Source organism: Hemitrygon akajei, chromosome 3 (assembly GCF_048418815.1).
Source record: "Hemitrygon akajei chromosome 3, sHemAka1.3, whole genome shotgun sequence".
Lineage (NCBI taxonomy): Eukaryota > Metazoa > Chordata > Chondrichthyes > Myliobatiformes > Dasyatidae > Hemitrygon > Hemitrygon akajei.
This window is the reverse complement of record NC_133126.1, coordinates 163,564,170-163,591,823: the sequence shown is the minus strand read 5'-3', so window position 1 is coordinate 163,591,823 and position 27,654 is coordinate 163,564,170. Positions and strand designations below refer to the sequence as shown.

The window sequence follows — 27,654 nt, the reverse complement described above, 5'->3', positions numbered from 1 at the left end:
TAGCAGCATGGCATTACCTTACGAGGCAGCACTGGTGAATTTAATCAAATAGTTACCACTTTTCAATTGTTTAACATGATTTCTTACAATTAAAAATCCATGAAATTAGTGTTCTCTCCAATGTTTCCTGGAATTGAATTCCACGAAGTATAAAAGTGACACAAGTCTGGACATCTTTTGTATTGCAAATATGCTTAAATTGGTAGCTCTATTCAATGTTCAAATAAAATAGCATGAAGAGATTTCAATACCATCAGATTGAAGGAGTTTTACATCAGGCAACCTGGTCACACCTTGAGGAAGATGTGAGGAGAGAATAAGATGAGAACACCCTTCAAAATGTTATGGAATTTCATATTACCCTGTGTCCACCATTTGCTGTGCAAGAACAGACAGCAAGGTACACTTGTGTTCTGCTCATTATCGCGACTTCTGTGCTCTTGATCACATTTTTAAAAACATCTCTCCATGTTTGGAATTAAATTACTCAAAAAGCAAGTGAGCCTCAGAGGTAAGAGAAACAGTTAATATTTCTATCAATGATCTCCTATTAGAACTGGATACATGGTGATATTTAAAGGAAGCTCATTAACTTGAAGCATTGGCATTGTGTATCACTCCACAGATGCTGCCTGACACGCTGAGTATTTCTCTAACATTTTCCCATGTCTAGCAACAATAAAACTTCACTTTTACAGATTTGAATGCAAACTTTGAAATAGTATCTATATTGGAAAAATGATAATTTGGCTAAAGACAGAATTAGGACCAATGTGTTTTTAACAAAAGCACTCCAAAAACTAAAAGCTGGATAAGCACTGCTTAACATCTCTTGAGATTCTGAAACCTCTACATTATCTGTCCTATACATAACCTCATTTACCATATTTGCTAATACATTTTACTTTTACTAACACAAGTGCTTCCTTTGGTAAGCTACATTGACTGATATTACCTCTATAATGTTCACCTCTGCTAAGATGAAACCTGGGTGACCTACCAGCAATATCTGAAATGTCTGCTGAGTTAACAGTAGAAGATCTTCCTCATCATGTGGGAAGATCACCATACTAAAGCCACAGAAATTGTGAAGTCAATGCCACCGGCAATGAGGCAATATTCTCTTGCACTAGCTGGTGAGTGTGAGCTCAATTATCCACGCTCAAGCTCCCCCATAGGCAGAAGTCTTAAGCTAGTTTAAAGAAATACCAGGCAGTCGAAACAGTTGTCATCATCACCAGCTTGGAGTGGGCCTGGATGATATCACATCCTGAACCAGGCAATGGCTAGCTCTGAGGAGGAAGGAAAAAGACAGAACCACCAGCAGCAGACAAAGATGTTCGTATCCTCCATCAGGAGGGATTGTGGTTCCACAATCAGACTCCCACGTTATCTCAAGGGCAATTAGTAAATCTGTGGAGAATAAGATCCTCAAATTAAGGGATCATTGATGACAAACAGAATTAAATAATTTTATATTGATTTTTTAATTCTGAACGAATAAGATCAAACATTCTCTGCTGCTGTGGCTATTTTGGTAATTCAAGACTTGCTCATTTTAAGCTATGCTCCTGGTTTAACAAAAGACAAGGAAGAAGTTGTTCAGATGTTCCTCATTATCCTATGGGAGTTTATGAATGTGTTTAGAATTCCTCACTGTATTTGAAGATAACTACTTTAAAATTAAATGACTAACCCTATTTCACTAAAATACGCATCTTTAATTGTACTTGGACAGGCAAAAACCTGTGTAACTGCTAAAACAAGAATAAAGTCAAGATTACTGTTGAACACAATGGTGTCTAATACTGGAAATTAGTTTGAACACAGAACATAGAACGATACAGCACATTACAGGTCCTTCAGCCCACAACGTTGTGCTGACTATCAAACCCTGCCTCACATATAACCCCCCACCTTAAATTCCTCCATATACTTGTCTAGTAGTCTCTTAAACTTCACCAGTGTGTCTGCCTCCACCACTGACTCAGGCAGTGCATTCCACGCACCAACCACTCTCTTCCCTCCCCTTAACTTAAAGCCATGTCCTCTTGTACTGAGCAGTGGTGCCCTGGGGAAGAGGCGCTGGCTGTCCACTCTGTCTATTCCTCTTAATATCTTGTACACCTTTATCATGTCTCCTCTCATCCTCCTTCTCCCCAAAGAGTAAAGCCCTAGCTCCCTTAATCCCTGGCTCAAACATTTATAGTCAAACATTCTGTTTGATACCAGGAAGCTTCCTATTCAAGATAATAATGTAGAAATTCTGTTAGAAAATTAATCAAATGAACATTTTTTAAAAAATCCAAAATCTTCACTCTCAGTCATACTGAGAAAAAAAAATTCCATGACAAACTGACTCCCATACACTGCTGAAAATCCAGGGAACTGCAGGTATCGGGTGAAATAAAAACAGAAAATGCTGCAAAAACTGAGCATGTCAGGCAATATCTGTGGAAAGAGAAGTTAATGTTTCAGAACTATTCAGTTCTGTCAAAAAGTACTAGACCTAACACTAAAAACTCTCTTTGCACAGACACTACTTGATCTGCTGAGTGCTTCTAACAATTTTTGTTTTATTCCAATATACTTATGTCTTATGATTGTGTAAATCAAGTTTTCCTCTTACACACACAATATTCATTGCTCTCATCTGTTCCACTATAAGGGAATTTTATAAAAAAAGACCAGTACAGTATGTTGAAGAAACTCTTTCAGCCACTCTACGATAAGCTGCCTCTTATTAATCTGCTTAGTCTAAAATAATTTGTGAACTATTGATTCTAAAACAACTTCTTGTAGTTTATATTTTAAGAAAGTGCTTATATGAAGGCCATTACAGCTGATGATTCCAATATGTAGCCAGAAAGATAATATGAATTAGTATTTTTATTGCTAATGCTATATTTCAGTCCCAAGCATTAAACCCTCTGCTGAAACATTCAATCCTTAGACCACAAGTTTTTTTTTGTTCCACAATTAAATCGTAGGACATAGGTGCAGAATTAAGTCATGTTTTTAAACATTGTAATTGTACCTCCTCATTCATACCATCAGACATAAGAGCAGAATTAGGCTATTTGGCCCAGAGTTTGCTCCACCTTGGCTGATTTATTATCCCTCCAATGTGTTCCACGGACTCACCACGCCTTTTCTCAAGAGGTTGGTCAATCGGTGGAAATAATTGCTGCAGACAACTATGGAGGCCAAGTCTTTGGATATATTTAAAGCAAAGGTTGATAGGTTCTTGATTTTAATAGTAATGATTACTTCCTCTTCTCACTGCCATCACATTTTATTCTGATGGAAAATCCAAAAGCCTCTATAAATCGTCATTCAGCATTTTAAAAAGCAAATTTTGATAGAAAAATAAAATAGCTGAAGGAGAGAAACGCAACCATTATTAATAATAACACAATAAGTTGTAACTGGATGGAATGAGAAGTATCCCCTGACCATACTGCAATATCTGAATTATTGCTGCTGAATTAATGTACTAATTAAATGCTTTTGATTAACACATCGTCAAGATTGTTTCCCAGCAACCGTTCAAAATTTTCCTTAAAACTATTTTCAACAGGATAATTAATAATAATGTGAAAATAGATGAGAAGTGTGTAAATTGGATTGCAACTGAGGATGAAATGTAGATTATTATAAAATGCGAAAGGTTATTGTAAATAGTGAAAGATTATTAATTGCCTAATATGCTAATTCTACAGTTCACTTTTTAAAGGTAATCACAGTTAACATTTGCACAGCTGAGGCCCTGATGTTCTGCTTCCTTACAGCACAAATTCCCAACTTCCACTTCTGGGTTTCTATAGCAACTTGCTTTGGCAATTATTCCATACTCCCAAGTAAGAAAAACAGTATTTGAACAACTTCTTACCCTTGAGAATGAGACAGTCTCCTTTAAGTGTGGAATAACCTTTGAAGATAATTCCTTTTGCATAAACCTGAAGAGACGTTGTCATGAAGTTTCCCTAATTCCTAACGTACAGAACCTGGACTATTGCGTGCCTTGTGTCCAAAAATAAAACCACAATGCAATACTTACTATTATCTTCAGCAGATACTGGGGAACTTGAACATCAATTTCAGAATAATGAAAACTACTATCCACTTACAGAGGCTTAAATTTCTAGCAGCTTTATTTCCCAGCTACAGACATGGCTATAGCTATTTTATCAGCAGGAGTTCTAGTGATTTGCACATCAAAGACAGAGGATCGTGGTTGAAGGAGCTTATTCTGGATGGAGGTCTGTCATTAGTAGTGTTCTGCAGGGACCTGCTCTTTGTGATGCAAATAAATTACTGAGATGAAAATGTACAGTAGATATAGACATATATCTCGGGTGCTTGAGACTTCTGTACAGTACTGTAGTAATTTTATGTATTGCACTGTACTGTTCCCACAAAAAAAACAAATTTCCTGACACATGTGAGTGATGTTAAATCTGATCCTGATATGAGTCTCTATTGTGGTACTCTATATGGATGGTAAGTAAGTTTGCAGATGATTTGAAGATTGGTGGTGTTGTGTGGAAACTGGCAAAGAATACAAGGAGATATAGATCAGCACAGATATGGAGGCAGAAATGGTAGATTGAGTTTAACCCAGCCAAATGTGACGTGATGCACCTTGGTAGACCGAAAGTAAAGAGACAGCCCTCGTTCTATGTTTATCCCTTGGAAAAAAGTGCCTCCCTGTGAAAAGGATTTTTTGGGTTGATGGACAATCTCCCAATGGAATAGCTCACAGTAATCATCACCATCAGTGGTAGTAGCAGTCTCTCAAGTCCGAGGAAGACGGATGTGTTGCGCAGTCAACATCAGTGGGCACACATATGGCTTCCGAGGCCGAAGTCCGAAGCGCAGATACGGTTGCAGATGGGGCAAGGAGCACCGCCTGTTGGGGCAGGAGCGGACGCCTTCCTGTGTCTTTCTTGACTCGCCCTGAGGCGCTGCATGCGCCAGCTGGCTTAGAAGTTGTTTGCTGCCTTGGAGCATAGATTGCGCCACTTGGACCGATCAGCAGCAGTGTGTTCGAGATCGCGGGGCTGGAGTTTGACCCACTTAAGGTTTGACTTGAGGTTGTCTTTGTACCTCTTCCTTGGGCGACCTTGGACATGGTTGCCCTGCTCCAGCTCTCCGTAGAACAACTGACGTGGCATTCTGGACTCATCAGTGGTAAACTCCTGCTAACTACACATTGGCATGCTCAGCTGTACGTCCATACCAGCATGGTTCGTTTTGAAAAAAAACCACATTAACTGCTCTATTCAGGAAAGACCCAGTAACTTCTTTCATCGGTGAATTTAAAGATAAGGAGCCAGTGATTGATTGGGACCTGTGCTGAGATCCGCCAAGACCCTCACGGATCGAAACCTCCGATGCCTAAATCTCCTGAAGACTGGAAACCATTCAACTTTCTATGGGAAGCTTACTCTTCTGTCAAATCTACATTTCTTCTGCCTGCCTGCCATCATCAACTTTCAACCAGGAAGAATGACAGTCCATAATGAAGATTTTGCTGCCTGCGAAAATGGGATCTGATTTATATTTAAGCATCCCATCGTCCCCAGTAAAGTGTCGAAAATAAAATGATTTGCTCAAATATAAATCACAATACTACCGTGGCATTACCGCTGTGCTGTTATGGAATCAAAAATAGCTTATTTGCAGAAACTTTGTAAAACCCATTTACTTTGATAAGTATGGAATGATGACAATCGCTCGATTTTTCTCCCAGATCATTAATTTTTTTGTAACTGGCATGTCAATGGACAACATTTATTGCCAGCGTCCAGCTGCTCTTCTTCAGAAGGGGATGAGGGCAAAAAGCTGGAACTGGCGCGGTCCTTCAGGAATACCGTCACTAGAAGCACAGCAGCAGCTGGGAACAACACCACATTTCCAGGTTAGGATGGTTATAATTTGGAGCATAACAGACAGGTAATGAAAGCAAAACAAAAACTGCAGATTCTGCAAATATGAAATCAAAACAGAAAAAGCTAGAAAAAAAACTCAGCACCTGTAAAAAGAGAAACATTCATCAGAATGTTCTGGGTGTTGGTGAATAGGTTATTGGCTTGTAAATGCTATTTGACAGCACCATTGATTACACTTTCTATAACCTATCTTGCAATTTTATCTTTAACATGCTGGGACACCATTATGTACTGAGCCTTCAAGATACCTGACTACTCACTGTTATGCACACAAAACGTTGGAGGAACTCAGCAGGTCAGGCAACAGCTATAGAATTGATGTTTCCGGCCATTCACAGTATTTGATTTCCAACCTGTTTTCATCTACCATCACTAAACTGTTTATTGTTCTAAACACTTAACTTCTTCAGCAGTGTCCAAGGTGCACACGTGCAAGTCTAGACATCTGAAGTATAAGCAGGTACATAATTCTGCATCACAGCTTTTCTCCTTTTTATTCCAAAATTGTCATTAACTCTCATTCTAACTGTCAAGTTTCTTTAGCTTGCAAGTTTTTTAGCAACAATTTCTACAAGCAGTCTGCAGTAAAACATTGAGCAGCCTAGCACTTACTCAAAGGCTGATAGGAAGAACATTGACATAAATGATTTTTAATGAAACATTTGAAAGGCAGAAAGAGAAGCAGAGACAGAGAGATTTAGTGAGGGAGCTCCAGCGTTTACAAGAATGGCAGATGAAGGTGAAGCCTTTCATGGAGTACACGTTATCATATAATAAATAGTACAGCACGGGGACTTCCGGTAAGATGGCGATTGTTTAGCTGCTCCGAACTTTTGTTCCATTACTGTCGCTATCTTTGCACTAAATGTCTTCATTTTTTAAACCTTAGTTAGGAATTATTTCGGTATCTCTTACTTGCCTGTGAATATATCTAACTTACAATGTCTAGCAAGAGTTCTAAATCCGAGAGAAAAGAAACTATGACCCCGTCGGACGAGACGCTGGTTGCGCTTGGAAAGCTCCGAGACGAAATCTTAAAGGAATTTAAAACCGCTTTCAAACAGTTAGAAAACAAACTGGATCGGATCAACGATAAAGTGGACAAACATGCTGAACACTTATCTCGCATCGATTCGACTTCTGAAGATTTAGAAAGTCGTGTTCGATACTTGGAGACTCTCTGTTCCAGCTTAGAGGAAAAATCTAATAAACTTCTTTCCAAAATGGTGGATCTCGAAAATCGTAGCAGACGCTGCAACATTAGAGTTCTGGGATTACCAGAGGCGACTGAAAAGGGATCAACCGTGAAGTTTTTCGCCGAGTTTCTCTGTGAATTATTCGGGAAAGATTTGCTTCCGAAGCCGCCCGAGCTCGAACGGGCACACAGAGTTTACGTTCCCCCCGGAATTCTGGGCTCCCGCCCGCGACCAACAGTCTTATGTTTCCATCAATACCAGGTAAAACACAGTCTGATTGTGGAGGCACGTCGCAGGGGTTCTTTTTCTTTCCAGGATACAACCATTCGCTTTGTGGAAGATTTTGCACCCCAGACCTTAAAGATGCGCGCTGAGTTTAAAGGCGCAATGAAAGTGCTTTTTGATCGTGGTTTCAAACCTTCCCTTCGTAACCTTGCTGATCTACGAATCAAGCTTAATACCGGGAAATTCAAGTGGTTCAAATCAGCGAAGGAAGCTGAAGCGTTTGTGGCAAGTCTTCCGGCTATCCAGTCATCTTCGGAATCTGATCGGACCTCCTAAAATGGTGGATAAGTACTCCTCGTAGTAAAATTACTTTCTTTGGACTCGGAATTCACTTGAATCACTCAGACATTATTCATTGAAACTTTAAGGGCTGTTGACAATCTCTCCCGGGATTTGGTGTGTGTGTAATCTATTTTTATTCTTGTATAACTTTACCTACAGAGTTCTACAACTAACTCTAACTTGTTTTGGAGGTTCGAAGTCTTTAGTGAAGGCCTCCCTGTTTGTCGGTTCACAGTTCAACTGCTGATTCATTTTTCCTTTGTTTTAAATATTTATTTATTTTATCTTTTTCTTTTCTTCACCCCTTTTTTTCTAATCTCTGAATTTTTTTCTCCCTTCTCTGTAAACGGTTGATAAATACTCGTCTTGAATTTATAATTTTCCCCTTCCTCTTTTTTTCTTTTTCTTCCTTACCTTTTTTTTTCCCCTTTCTCTTACTTTATTCTTCTATAATTTTTCGCGGGTAGGTTAGTTTTGGTTTTCTTCCGATTTTCTCTGTATTAAGTTTTATATTTCTGCAGAAGATGTTCTAATCTGTAGTTATGTTTTCTAGTGCATAAACTAGTTATTATTTGCTATAGTATTTATACGGAACTGTTGTTAATGACACAGATCTGGAAGTTGTATTTGGGTTAATTTTTTTGGTAGAGCTAGCTACTTGTTTTGGTAGCCGTCTAGTTTTGGGTTGTGCGGATGGGGTGGATTTTCCAGTTCCAACATCTCTTTATTGCTTAGGACATGTTTATATTTTGACCTTACGAATCTATGTTTACATCTCTGCTCCCAGACTGCTATTGTACTGCTTGACTTTTTATATGCCTGCTGCCTTTTATGCATTAGTAATTGATAATGGCTAGTGCACTTAAATTCATGAGCTGGAATGTAAAGGGATTGAACCACCCTGTTAAAAGGAGGAAGGTATTCTCACATATTAAACAACTCAAAGCTGACATTGCTTTCCTCCAAGAAACTCATATTCGTTGTTCTGATAACTCCCGGCTTCTGTCAAAGTGGGCGGGTCAGCATTTTCATTCATCCTTTGCCACTAAAGCTAGGGGAGTTTCCATTCTTATTAACTCAAATATTCCTTTTGAACTCCATAATAAAATATCTGATACAAATGGCCATTTTATTATTGTTTCTGGTAAACTATATAACACTAAAGTTGCACTAGCAAACCTGTATGCCCCCAACTTTAATGATGTTAACTTTTTTGAACGGTTTTTTTCCTCACTACCAGACTTAAACTCATACTCTCTTATACTGGGTGGTGACTTCAACTGTTGGTTGGATCCTAAACTGGACCGATCGTCCTCTGTTACCAGATCACCTACTAAATCTGCCTTAGCTATTCAATCGTTTCTCTCAAATTTTGGTATCTCTGATATATGGCGTTTCCTCCATCCTACGGAGAGAGATTATTCTTTTTTCTCACATGTTCACCATACCTTCACTAGAATTGACCATTTCTTACTCGATAACCAACTTATCCCATTTGCCCACTCTTGTGACTATCAGAGTATACTGATTTCTGACCATGCCCCAATTACCCTCTCTCTGAACTTTCCTGGTCTCCCTCAGAGGAACAAACACTGGCGGTTCGATTCAACTTTATTATCGGATGATGATTTCGTAAAATTTATTAAGGACCAGATAACCTTTTATTTTAACACTAATACATCACCTGAAGTGCCATCCCAGATTGTCTGGGATGCCATGAAAGCATATCTGAGGGGTCAAATAATCTCTTACACAGCAAATCTCAACAGAAGATCCCGTGCAGATCGAGCAGACCTCATTAACCAGATTAAAGATTTGGATCAAATATATGCCCAAACTAAGAACCCTGAATTATACAAGAAGCGCGTTGAACTCCAAACTAAATTTAACCTTCTGTCCACTCAACCTGTCGAACGCCAACTTCTCGAAAGCAAGAGCCGCTTTTACATTCATGGGGATAAGTCTGGTAAATTCCTAGCCAATCAGCTGAGGCGTTCCAAAGCCAAACAACATATTACAAAGATCCAGAAGGAGAACGGAGACTTTACATCGGATCATTTAGAAATTAATGACACATTTAAAAAATTTTATTCTCGGCTTTATTCCTCTGAATCCCTGAATGACAATATCTCTGTTGATCAATTTTTACAGAATCTGAATATCCCCTCACTTTCATCTGATTCCAAAGCCAAACTCAATGCGCCTATATCACCAGAAGAAATATCTTTTGCAATTTCTGCACTGTCCTCAGGGAAATCTCCTGGACCTGATGGGTTCCCTGTGGAATTTTATAAATCATTCTCTTCACTTCTTTCTCCTCAGTTACTTTCAGTATTATCTGACTCGTTTAATTACGGCAAATTGCCACCCTCTTTCAATGAGGCATCTATTATTCTTCTTTTAAAAAAGGGCAAAGACCCAACAGAGTGTTCCTCGTACAGGCCGATCTCTCTGCTCAATGTTGATGTAAAGATCTTAGCTAAAGTGTTGGCTCATAGATTAGAAACCGTTATTCCCTCCATTATCTCTGATGACCAAACAGGCTTTATTAAAAACCGTCTCCCTTTTTTTAACATTTGGCGTCTATTTAATATTTTATACTCAGTTCCAACTGGGACTCCTGAATGTGTTATCTCCCTTGATGCGGAGAAAGCATTTGATCGTATAGAGTGGAACTACCTTTTTGCAGTCTTAGAAAAATTTGACCTCGGCCAAAGTTTCATCTCTTGGATCCAATTGCTGTACCTGTGTCCTACTGCTTCTGTTCTAACTAATTTTCAGAAATCCCAAGTATTTAATCTCAAACGTGGCACCCGTCAGGGATGCCCCTTAAGTCCCTTTCTCTTTGATTTGGCTACAGAACCTCTGGCGATAGCATTTCGAAAGTGTCCTGAATTGATCGGGATTTGGAGAGGGGGCGTTGAGCATAAAGTTTCTCTCTATGCTGATGACTTATTACTCTTTCTCTCAAATCCGTCTACATCCTTACCTCTAATGTTTTCACTTCTTGACCAGTTTAGCCAGATCTCTGGCTATAAACTCAACTTACATAAGAGTGAACTTTTCCCAATTAATAAAGAAGCACAAGAACTAATATTTCATGATCTCTCTTTTAAAGTAGTCCATAATCAATTTACTTATCTTGGAATTACAGTCACAAGGAAGTTTAAAGATCTCTTTCATGAAAACTTTGTCAATCTTTCATATACTATAAAACAGAGTCTGGTACAATGGTCACCTCTATCTATGTCCTTGGTAGGTCGTATTAATGTTGTTAAAATGTATGTTCTCTCCAAATTTTTATACTTATTCCAATCTATCCCAATTTTTATTCCTAAATCCTTTTTTGATTCCTTAGACTCTATTATTTTGTCATATCTGTGGCAGAATAAGCCCTCTAGAATTAATAAAATCCACTTCCAGAAATCTAAAAAAGAGGGTGGCATGGCTTTACCTAACTTTCGCTTATATTACTGGGCAGCTAATATACGTTGTGCTGCTTTCTGGTCTTTCTTCCACGGTCAACCCGAGTGCCCTAACTGGGTGGCAATGGAGTTGAGCTCCACTAAAGAATTATCTATATCTGCACTTCTTGGCTCTGCACTCTCTAGCAGCCTGCCCAGATCAATAGCTAATCCTCTGGTTAGACACACTTTGCGTATATGGGCTCAGTTCAGGAAATGCTATGGTTTCCAGGGGTTTTCCGTTTCTAGCCCTGTCGCACATAATCACCTTTTTTTACCTACTACGTACGATTCAGCATACCATGTTTGGCACAGGAAGGGCATTAGACATTTTGAAGATCTCTTCATTGATAATCGCTTCGCTTCTTTTCAGCAGCTCTCTGTTAAGTTCAACCTGCCTAACGCTCACTTTTTCAGATATCTCCAAATCCGACACTTTACTGCTCCTTTAATTCCTAACTTTCCTGAAATGCCTGCGAAAAATGCTATGGACCTATTTCTTACCATTAATCCACTAGGTAAAGGTTTAATTTCAATTATCCAAGATAAACTAGCAGCCTTACGATGGGCCCCTGTGGATAAAATTAAAATGGCCTGGGAGCAGGATTTAAATATCTCCTTATCCAAGGAGAGCTGGGACTCAGTTCTCAAATCGGTTAACTCAACCTCCCTTTGTGCTCGCCATTGCCTCTTACAGTTTAAGATTGTTCATAGAGCCCATATGTCTAAATCTAAACTATCTCGATTCTACCCTGGCATTAGTCCGCTCTGCGATAAATGCAAGAGGGGCGTGGCCTCTCTCATCCATATGTACTGGTTCTGTCCTAGCTTGGAGAAATTCTGGAAAGATGTCTTCACTATACTATCGGGTATTCTGAATCAGCACCTAGAACCTAACCCCTTAATTGCTCTGTTCGGTTTTTGGGGCGAGACAGATTTATGTCTGGGTCCAACCAAATGCCGAATACTATCCTTTGCCTCTCTCCTGGCGAGACGCTTGATCCTCCTTAGATGGAGAGATGTTGCCCCGCCCACTCATGCGCAATGGCTTAACGACATTATGGCCTGCTTGGACCTCGAAAAAATTCATTATTCAGTTCTTAATTCGGATCTAAAGTTCCATAAGGTCTGGGGACCTTTTATCGAGTACTTTCATAACCTTCCTCCTGACTAGGGTTTTTTTTTCCCTCTTTTTTTCTTCTTTTCGGTCCCTTGCTTTCAGCTCCCTTTTTCTTTTCTGGTAGTAGGCATTATTATCCTCTGTTGCTAAGTGTATTCACAGTCTGGGAGTTTGACTGTCCGGACTTATACTCTTTATACTGTGTGGTGGTTGGTCTGGAGTTGTTGTTGCTTTTTTCTTGTGTTGTGGGGCTTGGGGAGGACACTAAGCTCACTTGTCTTTAATTTAGGTGCTTTTTTGTTAAATTCTCTTCCTTTGTAGCATATTGTTATTGTATGCTTAATCTTGCACTGTATCAATGCTCCTCATTGGGATTTGGGGTTTTTAATTTTGTAAAATGTTTTGAAAAACTAATAAAAAATTAAAAAATAAATAAAAATAAAAAAAAGTACAGCACAGAAACCAGCCCTTCGGCCCATCATAACTATGCTGACCATTCCAATGTTAACTACTCCTATTTGCCATGGATAGTCAAAACTCTCCATTCACTGCTTATTCACGTCTGTCTAAATGCCTTCATCATTATGATCATATCTTCTTCCTCCACTTCCCCTGGCAGTGGGTTCCAGACATAAATCTCCTTCAAACATTCCCCCTCTCACCTTAAAACTACGTACATCTTCTAGTATCTGTCAATTCCATCCAAGGCTAAAGATCCTGACAATCTACCTTATCTAAGCCTTTCATTATTTTATCTACCTCTATCAGGTCTTGTCTCCAAGACTGCTGTGTTGATCAATAATTCCCAAGGCCCTGCTATTTACTACATAATTGCCTACATTAACAATTGGTCTATATCCTTTGACACCCTTTGTCATGATCCACAACTCTGCAAACTTACTCATCAGTCCACCTGCACTTTCATCCAAATCATTTGTACATATCAGAAAAAAGAGGTCCTGATACTGACGCTTGAGGAACACCACTGGTCCTAGACATAACAGCCAGAACAGCATCAAAATTAACATTGGTTACACCAGAATTAGCGGGTCTCTGCATTTTATTTTATTGATTAGAAAAAGCTTTAAAGAGGCTGTAAAAAGTCCTTAATCTGGTGCAAATACCAAATGTTACCAATGGCATCAATTACATTTTGCTACTAACATCACATATATCCTGTTCAGCACATTAATGAAGATTACTAATCCAATATTGCAGACCCAACCATTTTAATTCATAAAAGTGACCAATTTCACATTTGCATATTGACTTATGCCAAATTTTGTTATAATAACTGTACATTGCTTTAAGCTACTTATAACCGTCTCATTACAAAAACATACCCAATTACTGCAAAAGCAGGGAGCTCTTGAAGATCAAATGGAAAATCGAGACGGAATCGAGTTTTAAATAAGGCAGTGATGGTTTCTGCAAAAGACAGATGGAAGTTTGTATCTTGTTAATTATTTACTGACAGATGGGAAGTATTTCTCGAAAGCAGGGCATTACTTTGACTTCACAATCTACTTGCAACTTTGATATGCATACCTTCATCCTTGTTCCACACAGCTAGGACTCGGAAAATAAAGGCACTGAAGGTAGCAGCGAAGAAGCCACGCCAGTAATTTCTGACGGCAAAAAATGTTGAAGTTACTTCAATACTGAAAAGTACACCTATTGGAAGGAAGCCAGGAGATCAACAACTTCAACAATTTCATACACATGGCATGAAAGTTAATTTTGCATACTTTTAAATAATTTAACAAAAGAACAAACATTCCAGGAACAAAATAGCACACAGAATAAAATAAAATCTAAAGCATGTAACTTGCTCTTCTTCAAGGACTATTGCAAACATGCAAATAAAATTGAGCAGCCACAGCACCAGCCAGCGCAGTCACACAAGCACAGGTCAAAGGGTAACACAACGCCAACACTCAAATAAGGGGCAGCTAGGCTCCGCTAACCTAAAAGCAACAGCTGCAAGATCAGCAAAAGCCACGAGGTCACTATCTGTGGCTAATATTTAAGATTACAATGAGGGTTAAATGAGAATGGATTAAAAATACTGACTCTGTCAAAGGAATTAAGAAATCGGTACAATAAATATATCATTGCTGTTGTTAATCTGTTAAAAAATGGAAAAGGGAAAAAGATTCAGAAAGAAAAAAGTAAGCTTTTTGTGGCTTAAACATTCTATTAGCTCTGGTTAAATAATTTTATATGGTACAGTTTCATTTAATTGGTGGTACTCAATTTTCTGTCAACTTGAAATTATAAAACCTTTAGTGTGTACTTGACTTTGTTCCTGCCCTTTGGGTAGAGCAACACTTCTCCTTTCTCTCCTTTAAGAAATAATTTAGGACTCTCAGAATATGTAAATATGAATATAATTTAACAATTTCAAGGAAACTCTCCTCTCGCTCCCCCCATCCTCACGTGGATATTGCTATTCCTTTCTGTTTCAATTAGTTTTATTTTTTTTCTCATCAGTATCCAAGTTCTAGTTTTCAAAGGGATTGTTACCTTGACAACCCTGGCCGGCACCTGATTACAGAAATTTCCTCTCCTTCTTTGCACATTGTCCCCTCACTTTTCTGAATTGTGAGCAGGTGCCCCTGACCTGCAACACTCGGTCAGTTTCTCTCCTCAGTGACGCTGTCTGATCTGCGGACAGCTTCCAGAACCTTCTGCTTTCAGTTTTTGTATCTCTAGCATTTGCTCCATGTCAGAAGCTTGCAGTTTCTTTTAACCCTAACATGAAGTCACTCGGCATTGTGCAAATAAGCCAGAGAGGCTTGGCGCAATCATGAAAACACAGGCAAAGTGCAAGGAACAATGGAAAGCAAGTGGTGCTGTTGGCAGTGTTAGCAATCTTCTCATTGCTACCGTCAGTGATGAGAAACCGGCACCTGAAGGCACACACTCAACATTTTAGAAACAGCTTCTTCCCCTCAGTTATCAGATGTCTGAATGGACATTGAACCAACCCATGAACAATGCTTCTCTATTTTTGTTATCTCTTTCAGAAAACAATTTGGGTTCCAGGACAAAATTGTTCATTCTCAACTTAGTTAAGTTCAGCTAACTCCTGAATCACCTTAACAGATCACTTCAGTCAAGAAAAAATGATTATCAGTCTGGCCGGATAAGCAATGCTCAAATTAACAATGTATTAAAAAGCATCAAAATAACACCTTTATCATAAAATAATCCAAAGACTTCCTGCTGGTGTTGACAGACAAGCTTTGTCGCAAACCAGAGTGAAACTTGGACAGAAGACCATCAACTTGCTCAAAAAATATTTGGCTACAATGATTCTTTTGAAAAGATGGAAAGAAAGAGGGGAAGCAGAGAATTTAAGGAAAGAAATTCCAAACATTAGAGTCAAGAAAGCTGATTGCGCCATAACTGATGCACAGATTGAAATCAACATGCAAGAGGGCAGAATTGACGGCACACAGTGACCATAAAGGACTGCACGAGAAGTGAGATGTTGCAGTCCTTTGTGGTCAATTTGCACCTTCAATTCTGCCCTCTTGCATGTTGAGAATTTGGGAATTGATGCAGTCGCAGATGAAGAATGAATGTAGTTCAACAAACGCACGAGAGAGCAACAACATGCTTCCACTGCTAAGCATGGGATCCTGAGGAACTATGGCCTTAGACCTTGAGGAATTATAGCCTCCTGCCCCAGACTGATTACAAAAATAACTGAGCCACGTAGAGCAGAAAGGTCCTTAACTTGATCTTATCATGTGATCCTGATTCCTCTACACACCAAACACTGACTTCCAAATGATAGGTAACATTGAATACTTCCTTTAATCTAAGCAAATCACCGAACAGTGCCATCATTGGTAACACACTTAGCACAGCCTACTCTATTGTATGAATCAAGATACTGCCAACTGCAAGGACAGACTTCAGGACAATTATCTAGCAATATATTACAGTCGGAAGTTGCATCCATCTGACAAACAGATAGAGCACAGCTCTGGCACATTTGCTACTGATCTCTCTTCAGCCTATTCCTTCCAGAGTTGTAGTGCATTTCTGAGGACAATAGACAGCGTAAGAAAGTGTAAATGTCCCTAATGCTAATTGCATGCAGACTTGGAAATGATTGAATGGGTCTGAAAGTCTGTTCTTTAATTATTGGCAGATTAATTATATAATTATTAACAGACAGTGTCTTTTTAGACAATATCTTTTTTTCCCAAAACCATGTAGCTCCTGAATAATAGCTGCCAGACAATGAAGTATGTAATGGACAATCTCAGGCTTGCTCGTTGGTTTCTCTGTCTAGTCTTACCAACTGGTCCTCCTCTCAGTAACAGCCAGGACTTTCCAAGATACCTCTCATTTCAGCTGCCTATAACTTCATCCAGGTCAAAGATAGCAGCAAGAGTTTTTCAGTCCTTGAAGTTAATTTTATTTCAAAATTTTAAAATCAAATTGGCAAGAGTATCAATATATTAGTTAACCTAAATCTAAGATCCATTATTTATTTTAATAAATCTATAAAATAGGCAAATGAATTCTTCACTACATCCTGTTACCCTTCATTATTGCTGTGTATTTGTTTATTTTTTAAAACTCACAGGTGAATCATGTAACATAAATCATTCACTGATTCTAAATGGAGTCCTGGTACAAATTAAAAAGGAATTGTGGTGAAAATAAAGAAATGGACTGAATGTTCACTTTTGAAAAGTTTAATTTTGTACAATTATGTTTTACTTACATAAGTTGCTGCACCCTCTTTCTTTATTATACATTTTGGATACCGTATCCAATTAAGAACTCCTCCATGTCAATTGGTGCTTGAGTTAGAAACTGTACTAAATGGTAAGTAGATCTTTCAAATAAAAACATGGCTTTTTGAAGAAGGGACCTGACCCTCCTGAACTCTAAGGTGTTTATCTTAGAAGGAAGATCTTATTAGACAGCCATATAGCACAATTTTCCACGGCTGCAGACTTAAGTCAAATTTCACTCGAATGAAATGATTATTGTTAAATCCGTGGAGCTAGAATACAACGGAGACCATGCATTGGGTATAATTTTCCATCCAACGAAGAAGCAAAATGTTCTTACCTCCAATTGGGGCAGCAAAGCAACAGCCAACACCAACAGCACAGGCAGCTGCCAGCATCTCAATGTTGCGGGATTCATTCTAAAAACAGATAAAAAATTAAAAATAAGTTGGCAGTTAAAACAGACTGCTTCTATCTCCCAACAAAAAGCATTGCTTAAAAGTATCAAACTAACATTTAATCACAAGAATGCAGTTGAAAAGATAATTATTTTAGTAAGAAGTGTAAGAAATAAAGCATCAACAAAAATACTGTAGTTGTGCTAATAGAAGCTTTCAGAGAGAAGGTGGGAATACTTAATGCAGAACAATTTGGGGTTAACCACCACCCACTACAATTCCAATTTTTGGTAACATTTTAAGCTCTTTCAATGTATTGCCAAATCAACAGAGATTGCTTGCATTGTCTTGATTGGGTTGTCATACCAATGTTGCCAAGTTCATCCACGGCACTCCATCACCTAAATTAATTGGTATCTCAAAGACACATTAGTCAGACGTGGCATAGTAAGCCAACAAATTCATCTTGTGTTGACAGGAGCCAGGAAGTTTCTGTACTGCATAATTTCCCCATGGGCTTCTGAATTAGTCTTACAGGAGAAAAAGCTATCCATCACCCATATCAATCACATATCTCAAAAGTAGTATCCAGACATAAATTGTACATCATTAATTTTACTGCTCACATCACAGAAACCAGCCTCACCTCCATGGACTGTGTCTATACTTTTTGGTGCCTCAATAAAACAGACACTCTCTTTTCCCCCCTCTTCCACTGTGCAGAAGATACAAAAGACTAAAAGCACGTACTCCCATGATCTATCCCACTGTTAGCAAACTCTCGAATGCATCGGACATCTTGTATGATAAAATGGACTTGACTTCATAACCTATGTTTTTAGAATCTTGTGCTTTGTTTACCTGCAATGCAATTGCTCTGTAGCTTTTACATGTTACTTGCACTGGTAAATTCTTCACTTTGTTCCATTGCAATGCAATGATTTGAGTTCCACGAACAGTATGCAAGACACTGCATCATACCAATATTAACACCAAAATCAACTGTGAATTGTCTAGACAAAGCATAAATTGTAAACTTACAAAACACTGTGCTAGAGCGAAGTATATTTCTATTCATTGAAGTAAGTCAAACCTGGTCTATGCAGCAGAGGACAAAATAAGAGATACCTAAAAGTTCCTGTGAGGAAGGAGGCATTTGGAAATAGTTGGCCAGGTTCTACTGCCATTACCATGATAAATGAGACTGTAACTGAATAAAAGAATATGGGCCACCAGATCAAACACCAACCAGCATAAGATGCAGCAATGGTAGTTTCAGAAAAGCCTGGTCACATGCCTTTTGTCTTGGATTAGTGAAGAAATGACAGCTGATAGTCTATGTATTGGAAGTACTTTGTGTCTCATCTTTGAACGTGTATAGAAATAAAATTGGTGAGATTGTGTGTGGACTACACTGGTAAGATGACGGAGCATTTCTCTTCCTCTTTGTAGTAAAATAAAATTCACTGAATAAGTACAATTTTTGTATTATCTGTGAATGGACTTTGTAAACAATTCCTTTGCTTCATTCGAGTAGCTTTCTGTATGTCAGTGTAACAAATACACGGAGGGCCCAGAAGAAAATTCACTGACCTCAAAGTCAGGATGATAAGATCCCAATTTTCAAAGACATTCTACTTTTCATAGAAGTTTAATCATATAGAGCAGAAGAATCAGCCGTTACAAGGTCCATTCTCTACATGTTTACAAGTTACTTGGAGAACCCAATGATTTGCAGAAGGATTAATTAAATCATCAATAGCTTTCCAATTAATTATCTGATATTAGTTCTGTATTTTTCCTTCCTCTGGGAGTGGAGGACATGTCTGGGCTGATCTGCTTGACATACCTTCTTGCTCCGCATTTTGTAACTCCTTCACTCTTCCAATGAGGATGACTATCCAATCATGCGTGAAGAAGTTGAGGCCGCGATACCATCACTGAAGAGCGGGAAGTCAGCAGGAGTTGACAACATCCCTGCTGAACTGCTGAAGCATGGAGGAGAGGCCACAATAGACATGCTTACCACCATCTGCAATAAGATCTGGCAGACAGGTGAATGGCCGACACCTTGGACTCAGTCGCTGATCATTGTGCTTCCCAAGAAAGGCAATCTCCAACTTGCCAGAATTACCGTACCATCAATTTGATCAGCCATGTGAGCAAGGTAACGCTCAGAATCGTCTTGAAGAGACTGAGACCTCAGGCAGAAGACATCATTGCCGAGGAACAAGCAGGCTTCCATAAGGGCAGAAGCACCACTGAGCAGATTTTCAACCTCCACACCCTCTGTAAGAAACACCTTCAGCACCAGAGAGTGTTCTACCACATCTTCATAGACTTCAAGAAGGCGTTTGACAGAATCTGGCATGATGCCTTATGGGCCACCATGAAGAAATTCAACATGGGGCAGAAGCTGATTCATACAATCCATCAGCTTTACGCCAAGGCACCCAGTGCAGTACTCGCTCAGGGCACCATTGGAGAGTGGTTCCATACCTCTGTAGGAGTCAGTCAGGGCTGCCTCTTCTCCCTCACTCTCTTCAATGTCTTCCTGGAATGGATCATTAGTGACGCCCTTGAAGATCATGTGGGCACAGTCAGCATTGGAGGGAGGAACATCACAAACCTAAGGTTTGCTGACGACATTGACGGATTTGCAGGAAAAGAGGACGAACTGGCTAACCTGGCCAGCCATCTTGACAGAGCCTCCACAAAGTCTGAAATGGAAATAAGTGCCGAGAAAACCGAGCTCATGGCAAATGTCAATGGTGCCATCACAGTGGACATCTCAGTCCATGGTCAGAAACTTGAGGCAGTGCAGCAGTTCAAATACCTGGGGGCAATCATCAGTGATGAAGGATCAAGATCAGAAGTCCTGGCAAGAACCGCACAGACAATGACTGCACTATCCAAACTCAAGACAATATGGAGGGACAGCAACATCACCATGAAGTACAAGATCAGACTCCTGTGTGCATTGCTATTCTCCATCCTCCTGTACGCATGCGAGACATGGACCCTCACAGCGGAGCTACAGAGGAAGATACAGGCATTGGAAATGAGATGCTATCGCAACATCTTGGGCATCTCATACTTGGACCCCATCACAAACGAGCAGGTCCGCAAGACCATCCGGCACCACATTGGTCCTCATGAAGACCTTCTCACAACGGTGAAGAAAAGGGAGCTGAGATGGTATGGTCACGTAACAAGATCCAGTGGCCTTGCAAAGACCATTCTACAAGGAACTGTGGAGGGGAAAAGAAGGAGAGACAGACAGAGGAAAAGATGGACGGACGACATTAATGAATGGACAGGGAAAACATCTGCGGTGACCCAGGCCCTGGCACACAACCGCGACAGATGGAACAGACTGGTGCAAAGCTTGGCATGACGGCACCCCGACGACTCCACCAGGAGTGAAGGGCGCAAGGCAAGGCAAGACATTCTTTTGTCCATGATCTCACCCCCCAGCTGCTCCCACTTACTCATCAACAAGATAACCTTACTCATTGTTTATTCTTCTGGTCACTCTTTTTAACCCTATCAGAGACATACTCCTCCCCCAACCTCCCTGTAGCTTAATAAGCATCTTTCGTATCCTTCCCAATTCTGACGAAAGATCTCTAAGTGAAACATTAACTCTTTTTTTTCCCACTGACAGGATCTGACCGGTATTTGGAGCATGTTCTGAAATTATTTTAGATTCCCAACATGGGTAGTTTTGTGGATTTTTTTTCCAATTGCTAATGTATTTACATTGAATATTGTTTGGAGTAATTTCTCTTTATGGAATCTGCAGTGAGTGGTATTGCTGAAGAAGTACTAGGTTTCTTGACTACAGGCCTCCACGTGCTGTGGTAACACTTGCCTGTAACCTAGGAATACAGCATAAGAACAATGAGGAGCGGGCCTGTCGACAAGCTCAGAGCTGAGGAGAAAAAGGAAACATTTCCTTGGCAGGAAGTCTGATCCACTGAAGGTGTTGAGGGAGCGATTCTGCTAAGAGTACTTCAGCAAGGAGTAATGTGTGATGTGATTCTGCTAACACGAGCACACCACTCCTTCCTTGCTCTCGGCATCTTTTCAGGACCTGCGCTATTTTACACATCCATACTGACTCAGAGTCATAGGCATGGCAGCAGGCCCTTTGCACCAACTCATTCAGGTGAAAAGGTACCTGCATTGAGCCCACATCCCCCTGAAGCTTTAAATCCAGGTACCTGTCCAAATGTCCTTCCAACTTTGTAATTGTATTGCCTAGCCAACACTCTGTGGCGGCTTACTCCATTTACCCACCAAAGAGAGAAAAAAAATGTTCCTCAGGTCTCACTTAGATCCTTCCCCACTTATATTAAACCTATGAGCTTTATTTTTGGACTTCCCTAACCAAGGAGAAAGACAGTGGCTTTCATGTTACCTATGCTCCTTTTTGTCTGGCTTTATGAGTAGAAATTACACTGTAATTTATCAATGCCCTGGGTAGAATAAACTGGTGAAGAGACAACAGTGCATCTTAAATCACTAGGTTTAGTGCAGAAGCAATTTTGTATTTTTAGAAAATCTGATCTGTCAAAACCCACATTCCAAAAAGACAAGTGCTACATAATCTGTGGCAATCTGCTTTCTTAGAGTCTCACCCAGTGAGCGCGGATGAAAATTTCATCTGGTATCTCTTTAAAATTGATCGTATATTGTTAGAATCACATCCCATCTTATCAATCACATTTCAAATGTGGATCAAGTCTGCTTGATAGAGGATGATGTTCAGCACTACCTTAATAAGTTTATTAACTCAGACATGTTTAAACTCATTATAAGTAATTAGCTCACATAACTTACACTGATGCACACGACTGAGGCTATTACCAAAATTACGTTGTAATTCAGATCTGACTGAAGCATCTATAAAAATAAGTACCTGATAATATTGTGATTTTTTATTTTATTTTATTTTTTTACATATTTTGAATGGGGGGGAACCTGTCTGTGTGTTTGAAACTATGAGTGCTACTTTGAAGGGTAGGATCATGCACCCTTGCATCAGAAATTAAATTCATGATAAGAGAATTGATCATTTGTGTAATTGTGCATCATTAATTCCAAGGGAAAGAAGATTACAGTCTGTTGATTTCAAAAACCTATGCCAGAGTTCAGTGTTTGCTGAGGTAGTGTTACACATTGACAGAATTCCTGTGGGGCTATTCTTGAATTCCCACTATGACTGCAGTAGAGTCTGCTGAAAACCAGCATTAGTGGCCCAATGCCACCTAATCAAATGCTCCTGCTGATTTCCTGCCAGTGATGGCTGGAGAATAAGAAATCTACTGTCAAAATCCCAGGACTACAACACCAGGCACTGGACAAAGAGTGCCTTGCTCACAATAAAGGAAAGAATTATTTACTCAAATAGAAAATTTCACCGCATGTGTAGAGCAGTGTTTTGCATGAGAGGTCACCAGAACCAAACCAAACTATTGTCGTGATCTTGCAATCTGTTAGCAAGACAGACTGACTACACTTACATAATGCTGAACACGAGTGCTGTTTCTTTAGGTTTTACATATTTTGATGGTCTCTGTATTCCTATCCAGTCCTATTCTTATCTCCCACAACACTTAAAGGAAACAAACATTGCCCTATTTGCCTTTAAAATGAATGTCCTTCGTTATCGGTTTCTCATTAAGCTCTGCCTTTACCAACCAGAAAATACATTTTAATCCCTAGCAGCATTCACATTAAAACCCCCTTGGCCATTCACCTGCTTCCATCTCTCAACCCTGTGCAATGAACAGTTGAACATTTCTGAAAATCTGTTGTGTAGTCCCTTGCATAAGAGTTTGTTTAAAATAAATAGGCATTGATAGTATTAAGTGTTATCTAAAAGAAAAAATATGCATCAGAAAGAAATCTTAAATGTAGAGAATTATCCTGATCAGTGACATATTTAGTTATTATTTGTTCCAGTTCACATCGCTACTTGAAGACAAATTCCCTCCAGTATATTATTGACCTCCTATTTTGCTGAATTAATCAAAAGTTCAAAGTACTTACATGTAATTATATACAACACTGAGCTTTTGTTTTCTGGTTGATATTCACAGTAAATACAAAGAAACACAGTAGAATCAATGAAAGAGAGCGCACAGGATGGACAAACAACCAATGTGCAAAAGACAAACGGAAGGAAAGTATATAATAAATAAATAAATAATCAATAAATATCGAAAACATGAGATGAGGAGTCCTTGAAAATGAGTCTATAGGTTGTGGGAACAGTTCAGTATCAGGGTGAGTGAAGTTATCCCCTCTGGTTCAAGAGCCTGATGGTTGAGACATTACATTTCAATATACTGTACTCTCGTAAATAACACAGTAAATATATAAAGTTTTGAATTGTGCTTAGGAGGAATGATCAGACTGGCCAGTCAATTCAAATTTGAATCTTTCCCAAGTTTTCTACACTGATGCAATAGTCTAGACTTTCCATTTTTCTAAAGCCTGAAAAAGCCTTTTATTTAATTTTTTCTTAAAAGGACATAAGTTGCACACAAGTATGGTTGCTAAAAAAAATTTGAAATAGTTAGTGCTCTAACCTACAAGATGCTGGAGGACACATTAGAGTTCAGTATTATCATAATTATTCATAATATGGCTTTATTTTGGTATTTTGAAACAACTACTAGGAAAATAAAGAAAAACCTGATCCTAAGCCTTTCCAGTTTCTCATTCAAGATTCAAGATTCAAAAACTTTATTGTCATTCAGAATATCCAAATACTCCCCTATGATTCACCTTCTGTAAACACTTCTAGCATTGGTAAAAATTATGCAAAACTCAGTTTTATATATTCTACTTCCCTGGTCTCAGTGACATCCTGTCACTTCATTTATTTAGAATAAAACACAGAAGACCATAAAAGAATTTTAATGTAGGGTCGATCCCAGTGAGGCAGCAAAGTCAATCCTTCAGAACTGCAGCTATGGAATTTGAACTGCAAAATACAAGAAACAGAACTAGAACCAGAAGCAATGGTCAGTAACATGAGGTGAAAGTGACTGATGATACTTGCTAAATTAAAGTACTTTGATCTAACATGGGTATTACAGTCACCTTGTGAAAAAATTGTTCTTTTTTTTTTCAAATCTTTTATTATTATTATTATTATTATTATTATTATCCAAAATAACAAGAGTACATCAAAGTAGGTAACACAATGTCTCAAAGGGAAAAAAACAATGTTTTAAAGATTGAAAAAATATGGTGACACAAAAAAAGAAAAATACCCTACTAAAGCAAAGAAAAAGGTGAGAAAAAAGAAAGAACCCATTAGGTGTTCAACCCCAGAGCCATGCGTCATACAAAAAGCTTCTAAAGATAAACATCAAACTGCCAGCAAGAAAAATTATACCAAAATTTACAATTTGATCATGGAGGAAATTTATCAATTAACTCAAATGGTAGTAACAAGCAAATGAACCCCAGCTTTTCTCAAAATCAAACAGGTTGGAATGTTCGACTTCTAATTTTCTCCAAACTAAGACATAACATCACTTTTTTTTTTTTTTTTTTAAATTTTATTTAATTGAATTTTTAAATGATTACAAGTGTAGAAAAAAAAAGTATGTTTTTGGATAAATTTAAGACTTTTATTGGAACAAATTACGGGAATAAAACTTCCTCATAATCCAATATTACTTTTACTAGGTGATATTGAAGGGACAAAACCGAAACTCAAACTTAATAAATATCAGAAAGAATTTATAAAAATTGCGCTGGCTGTAGCCAAAAAGGCTATTGCAATTACTTGGAAATCAGATACATATTTAAGTATAGATTGTTGGAAAAAAGAAATCTATGGCTGTATTCCATTAGAAAAAATTACTTATAACTTAAGAGATAAATATGAAACATTTTTGAAAATCTGGGGCCCTTATTTACAAAAGACAGGATTAAATATATAGGTGCTCTGAAGAGAAAATTAATGGTTACTTGGGGAAATAAATAAATACATATACTAAAGTTATTAAGAACTCCATGGAGCATGTGGAGACCTTCCAACAACCAGGCACTCTTTCTTTCTTTCTTTTCTTTCTTTCTTTTTTTTTATATATAGGGAAGTTAGGGGGGAGGGACTAAGGGGAGGGGGGAAGGGTCACAAAAAATTGTTCTTAAAGAGCCATACTAGCTGGTTTTGCAGCAGTATCCAAGCAACAGTATTCTAGTACTAGACGTGAAGCATCAGGACTTTTACAATCTGTATTCATGCTACTGAAGAACAGAAGCATTCTAGAAAGATTAAAACTCTTGATACGGGTTCTTCAAAGTTAGAGCCATTGTGATGTCAAAAAGAAAGTACATCACTTTCTCCAGAAGGATTTATATGCAGTTAGCCAAAGCATTCTTTCAGATTTAATCGTTTGACATGTGTTAGCGTTCTGTAGGTTCCTATTCTTAAACAGCAAAAAATTAACTTTGTTACAGGCTTCCCAAACTGAATACGCTAACTCCATGGTAGATGTAGGAATTATAGTGTTTAGTGGTCAGCTCTGTACAGATTTTCCTCAGGGAATGTTCCTGTGAACACTCACATCTACAGGCTGGTGGGCATTTGTAACTTGGAAAACGCCTGTAAGGTTATACTGAAGGCTACAAATTTCCCTTCCTGATCATAGCTGCTGTATATTTAATTTGTCTGAAAAGCAAAAAAAAAAACTGCAGATGGTGAAAATCTGAAAATAAATCATTGTCTTTTCAGGTGTATGGGTTTTAATGATAGCTGTTCTCTGCAAGGATTCTTGATGAGTCCACTGGATTGTAATAATTTATAAGCGTGCTGAGAAATCCTCATGGTATTGTTGCCAATCATATCTATGCTGACGGCAACTCACTTCCCTCATTATTTACAACATTTTAAGTTACGTATTTTATTTGCATTGGTATTTGAATCCTTACTGAACAATATGCCAGCAATTATCAACACGAAAAAAAACACATAAACTTTGTGGTTAACAGCACAGGACGGAGACCAGGTATTCTGTGACAACTAATTTAACACGTAGTCTTCTCACTAAAACACAACACAGGACCACAAAGGCATATTTTCCACTTGTCTTGAAACTAGGCTGTGTAACAGCACGAGTTGCAGGCATGCAGAGAGTCTTCAGGGGGCTATAGAGAGTTCAAATGAATGAGTGAGGGCATGGTAGATGGAACATAACTCATCCACAAAGGTAAGGAAAACAGGAATCCAGGGTATTTTTTAAATGATGCAAGATTGAAAGTGTTGGTCTCCAGGGGGATCTGGATGCCCTTGTACACAAATCACTGAAAGCTATCCTGCAGAAGCAGCAGAGAGCCAGGAAAGCAAATGGTATGCAGGTTTGTGTTGAAAGAGTACTTGAGTAGAACAGTAAAGATATTTTCCTGAAAATAAATAGAGCTTTGATGAGACCATAAAATGTTGAGGGAGTGTATCTGGGCTTGTACTGGAGGAAGATGGATAGAGTTGGTGGGATGGGTCATTTTGAGCTGAAGCAGACCGGTCCTATTTTCTCTCGAGTTTAGATGAAGAGGTGATCTCTATTGAACATAACAATACTACAAAGCTTGACAGGGTAGCTGCTGAACTGTTACCAGGGTGTATAGAATCATGCTCACAATCTCAAAATAAGGGATCAGCCATTCAGAAGAGAGATGAGATGAAATTGCTTTATCCAGAGGACAGTAAATATTTGGAACTCCCTAGGCAAGCGGATTGGTCACTCAGTATATTCAGGTCATTTATTGACAATTCTTAAAAATTAATTTCTAGGATCTGGGCAGTAGTAACAAGGCCAACATTTTCTGCCCTAACTCTTACTACCCTTGAGAAGATGGTGTTCAGCCATTTATTGAACTACTTCAGTATTTAGTGAAGGTACTTCCACAGTAACATTCGAAAGGAAATTTCAGGATTTGGACTCAGCGGTGGTACAAGACCACTAATATATGCAAGCCAGTACTGTGTGAAGATTGAAGAGGAACCTGCTCCTCTAGTCCTTGTTGGTGATGGACGTTGCAGATCTGGTAAGTGCCAATCGAGTCACCCAAGTAGATGATACACAGCGCAGTCACTACGTGCTGGAGATGAAGGGAATGAATACTGGGTGTGGTTGATGTGATGCCAATTGTAGGCAATTTTGTCCCGAGT

The 27,654-nt window shown here is 38.8% G+C and overlaps 1 protein-coding gene across 4 annotated transcripts in view; it reads right to left on the bottom strand.

The window, feature by feature from the left end:
* clcn2c (chloride channel 2c) overlaps positions 1 to 27,654 on the bottom strand; it is a 510,268-nt gene that overhangs the window by 213,059 nt on the left and 269,555 nt on the right. For all 4 annotated transcript variants that reach the window (XM_073041207.1, XM_073041210.1, XM_073041208.1 and 1 more), the window contains exons 7-9: positions 17,402 to 17,480; positions 13,850 to 13,975; positions 13,645 to 13,729 (exon numbers count right to left, since the gene is read on the bottom strand). In XM_073041207.1, coding sequence (XP_072897308.1) covers positions 13,645 to 13,729; positions 13,850 to 13,975; positions 17,402 to 17,480 — 290 coding nt within the window. The remainder of the gene's footprint in view (positions 1 to 13,644; positions 13,730 to 13,849; positions 13,976 to 17,401; positions 17,481 to 27,654) is intronic.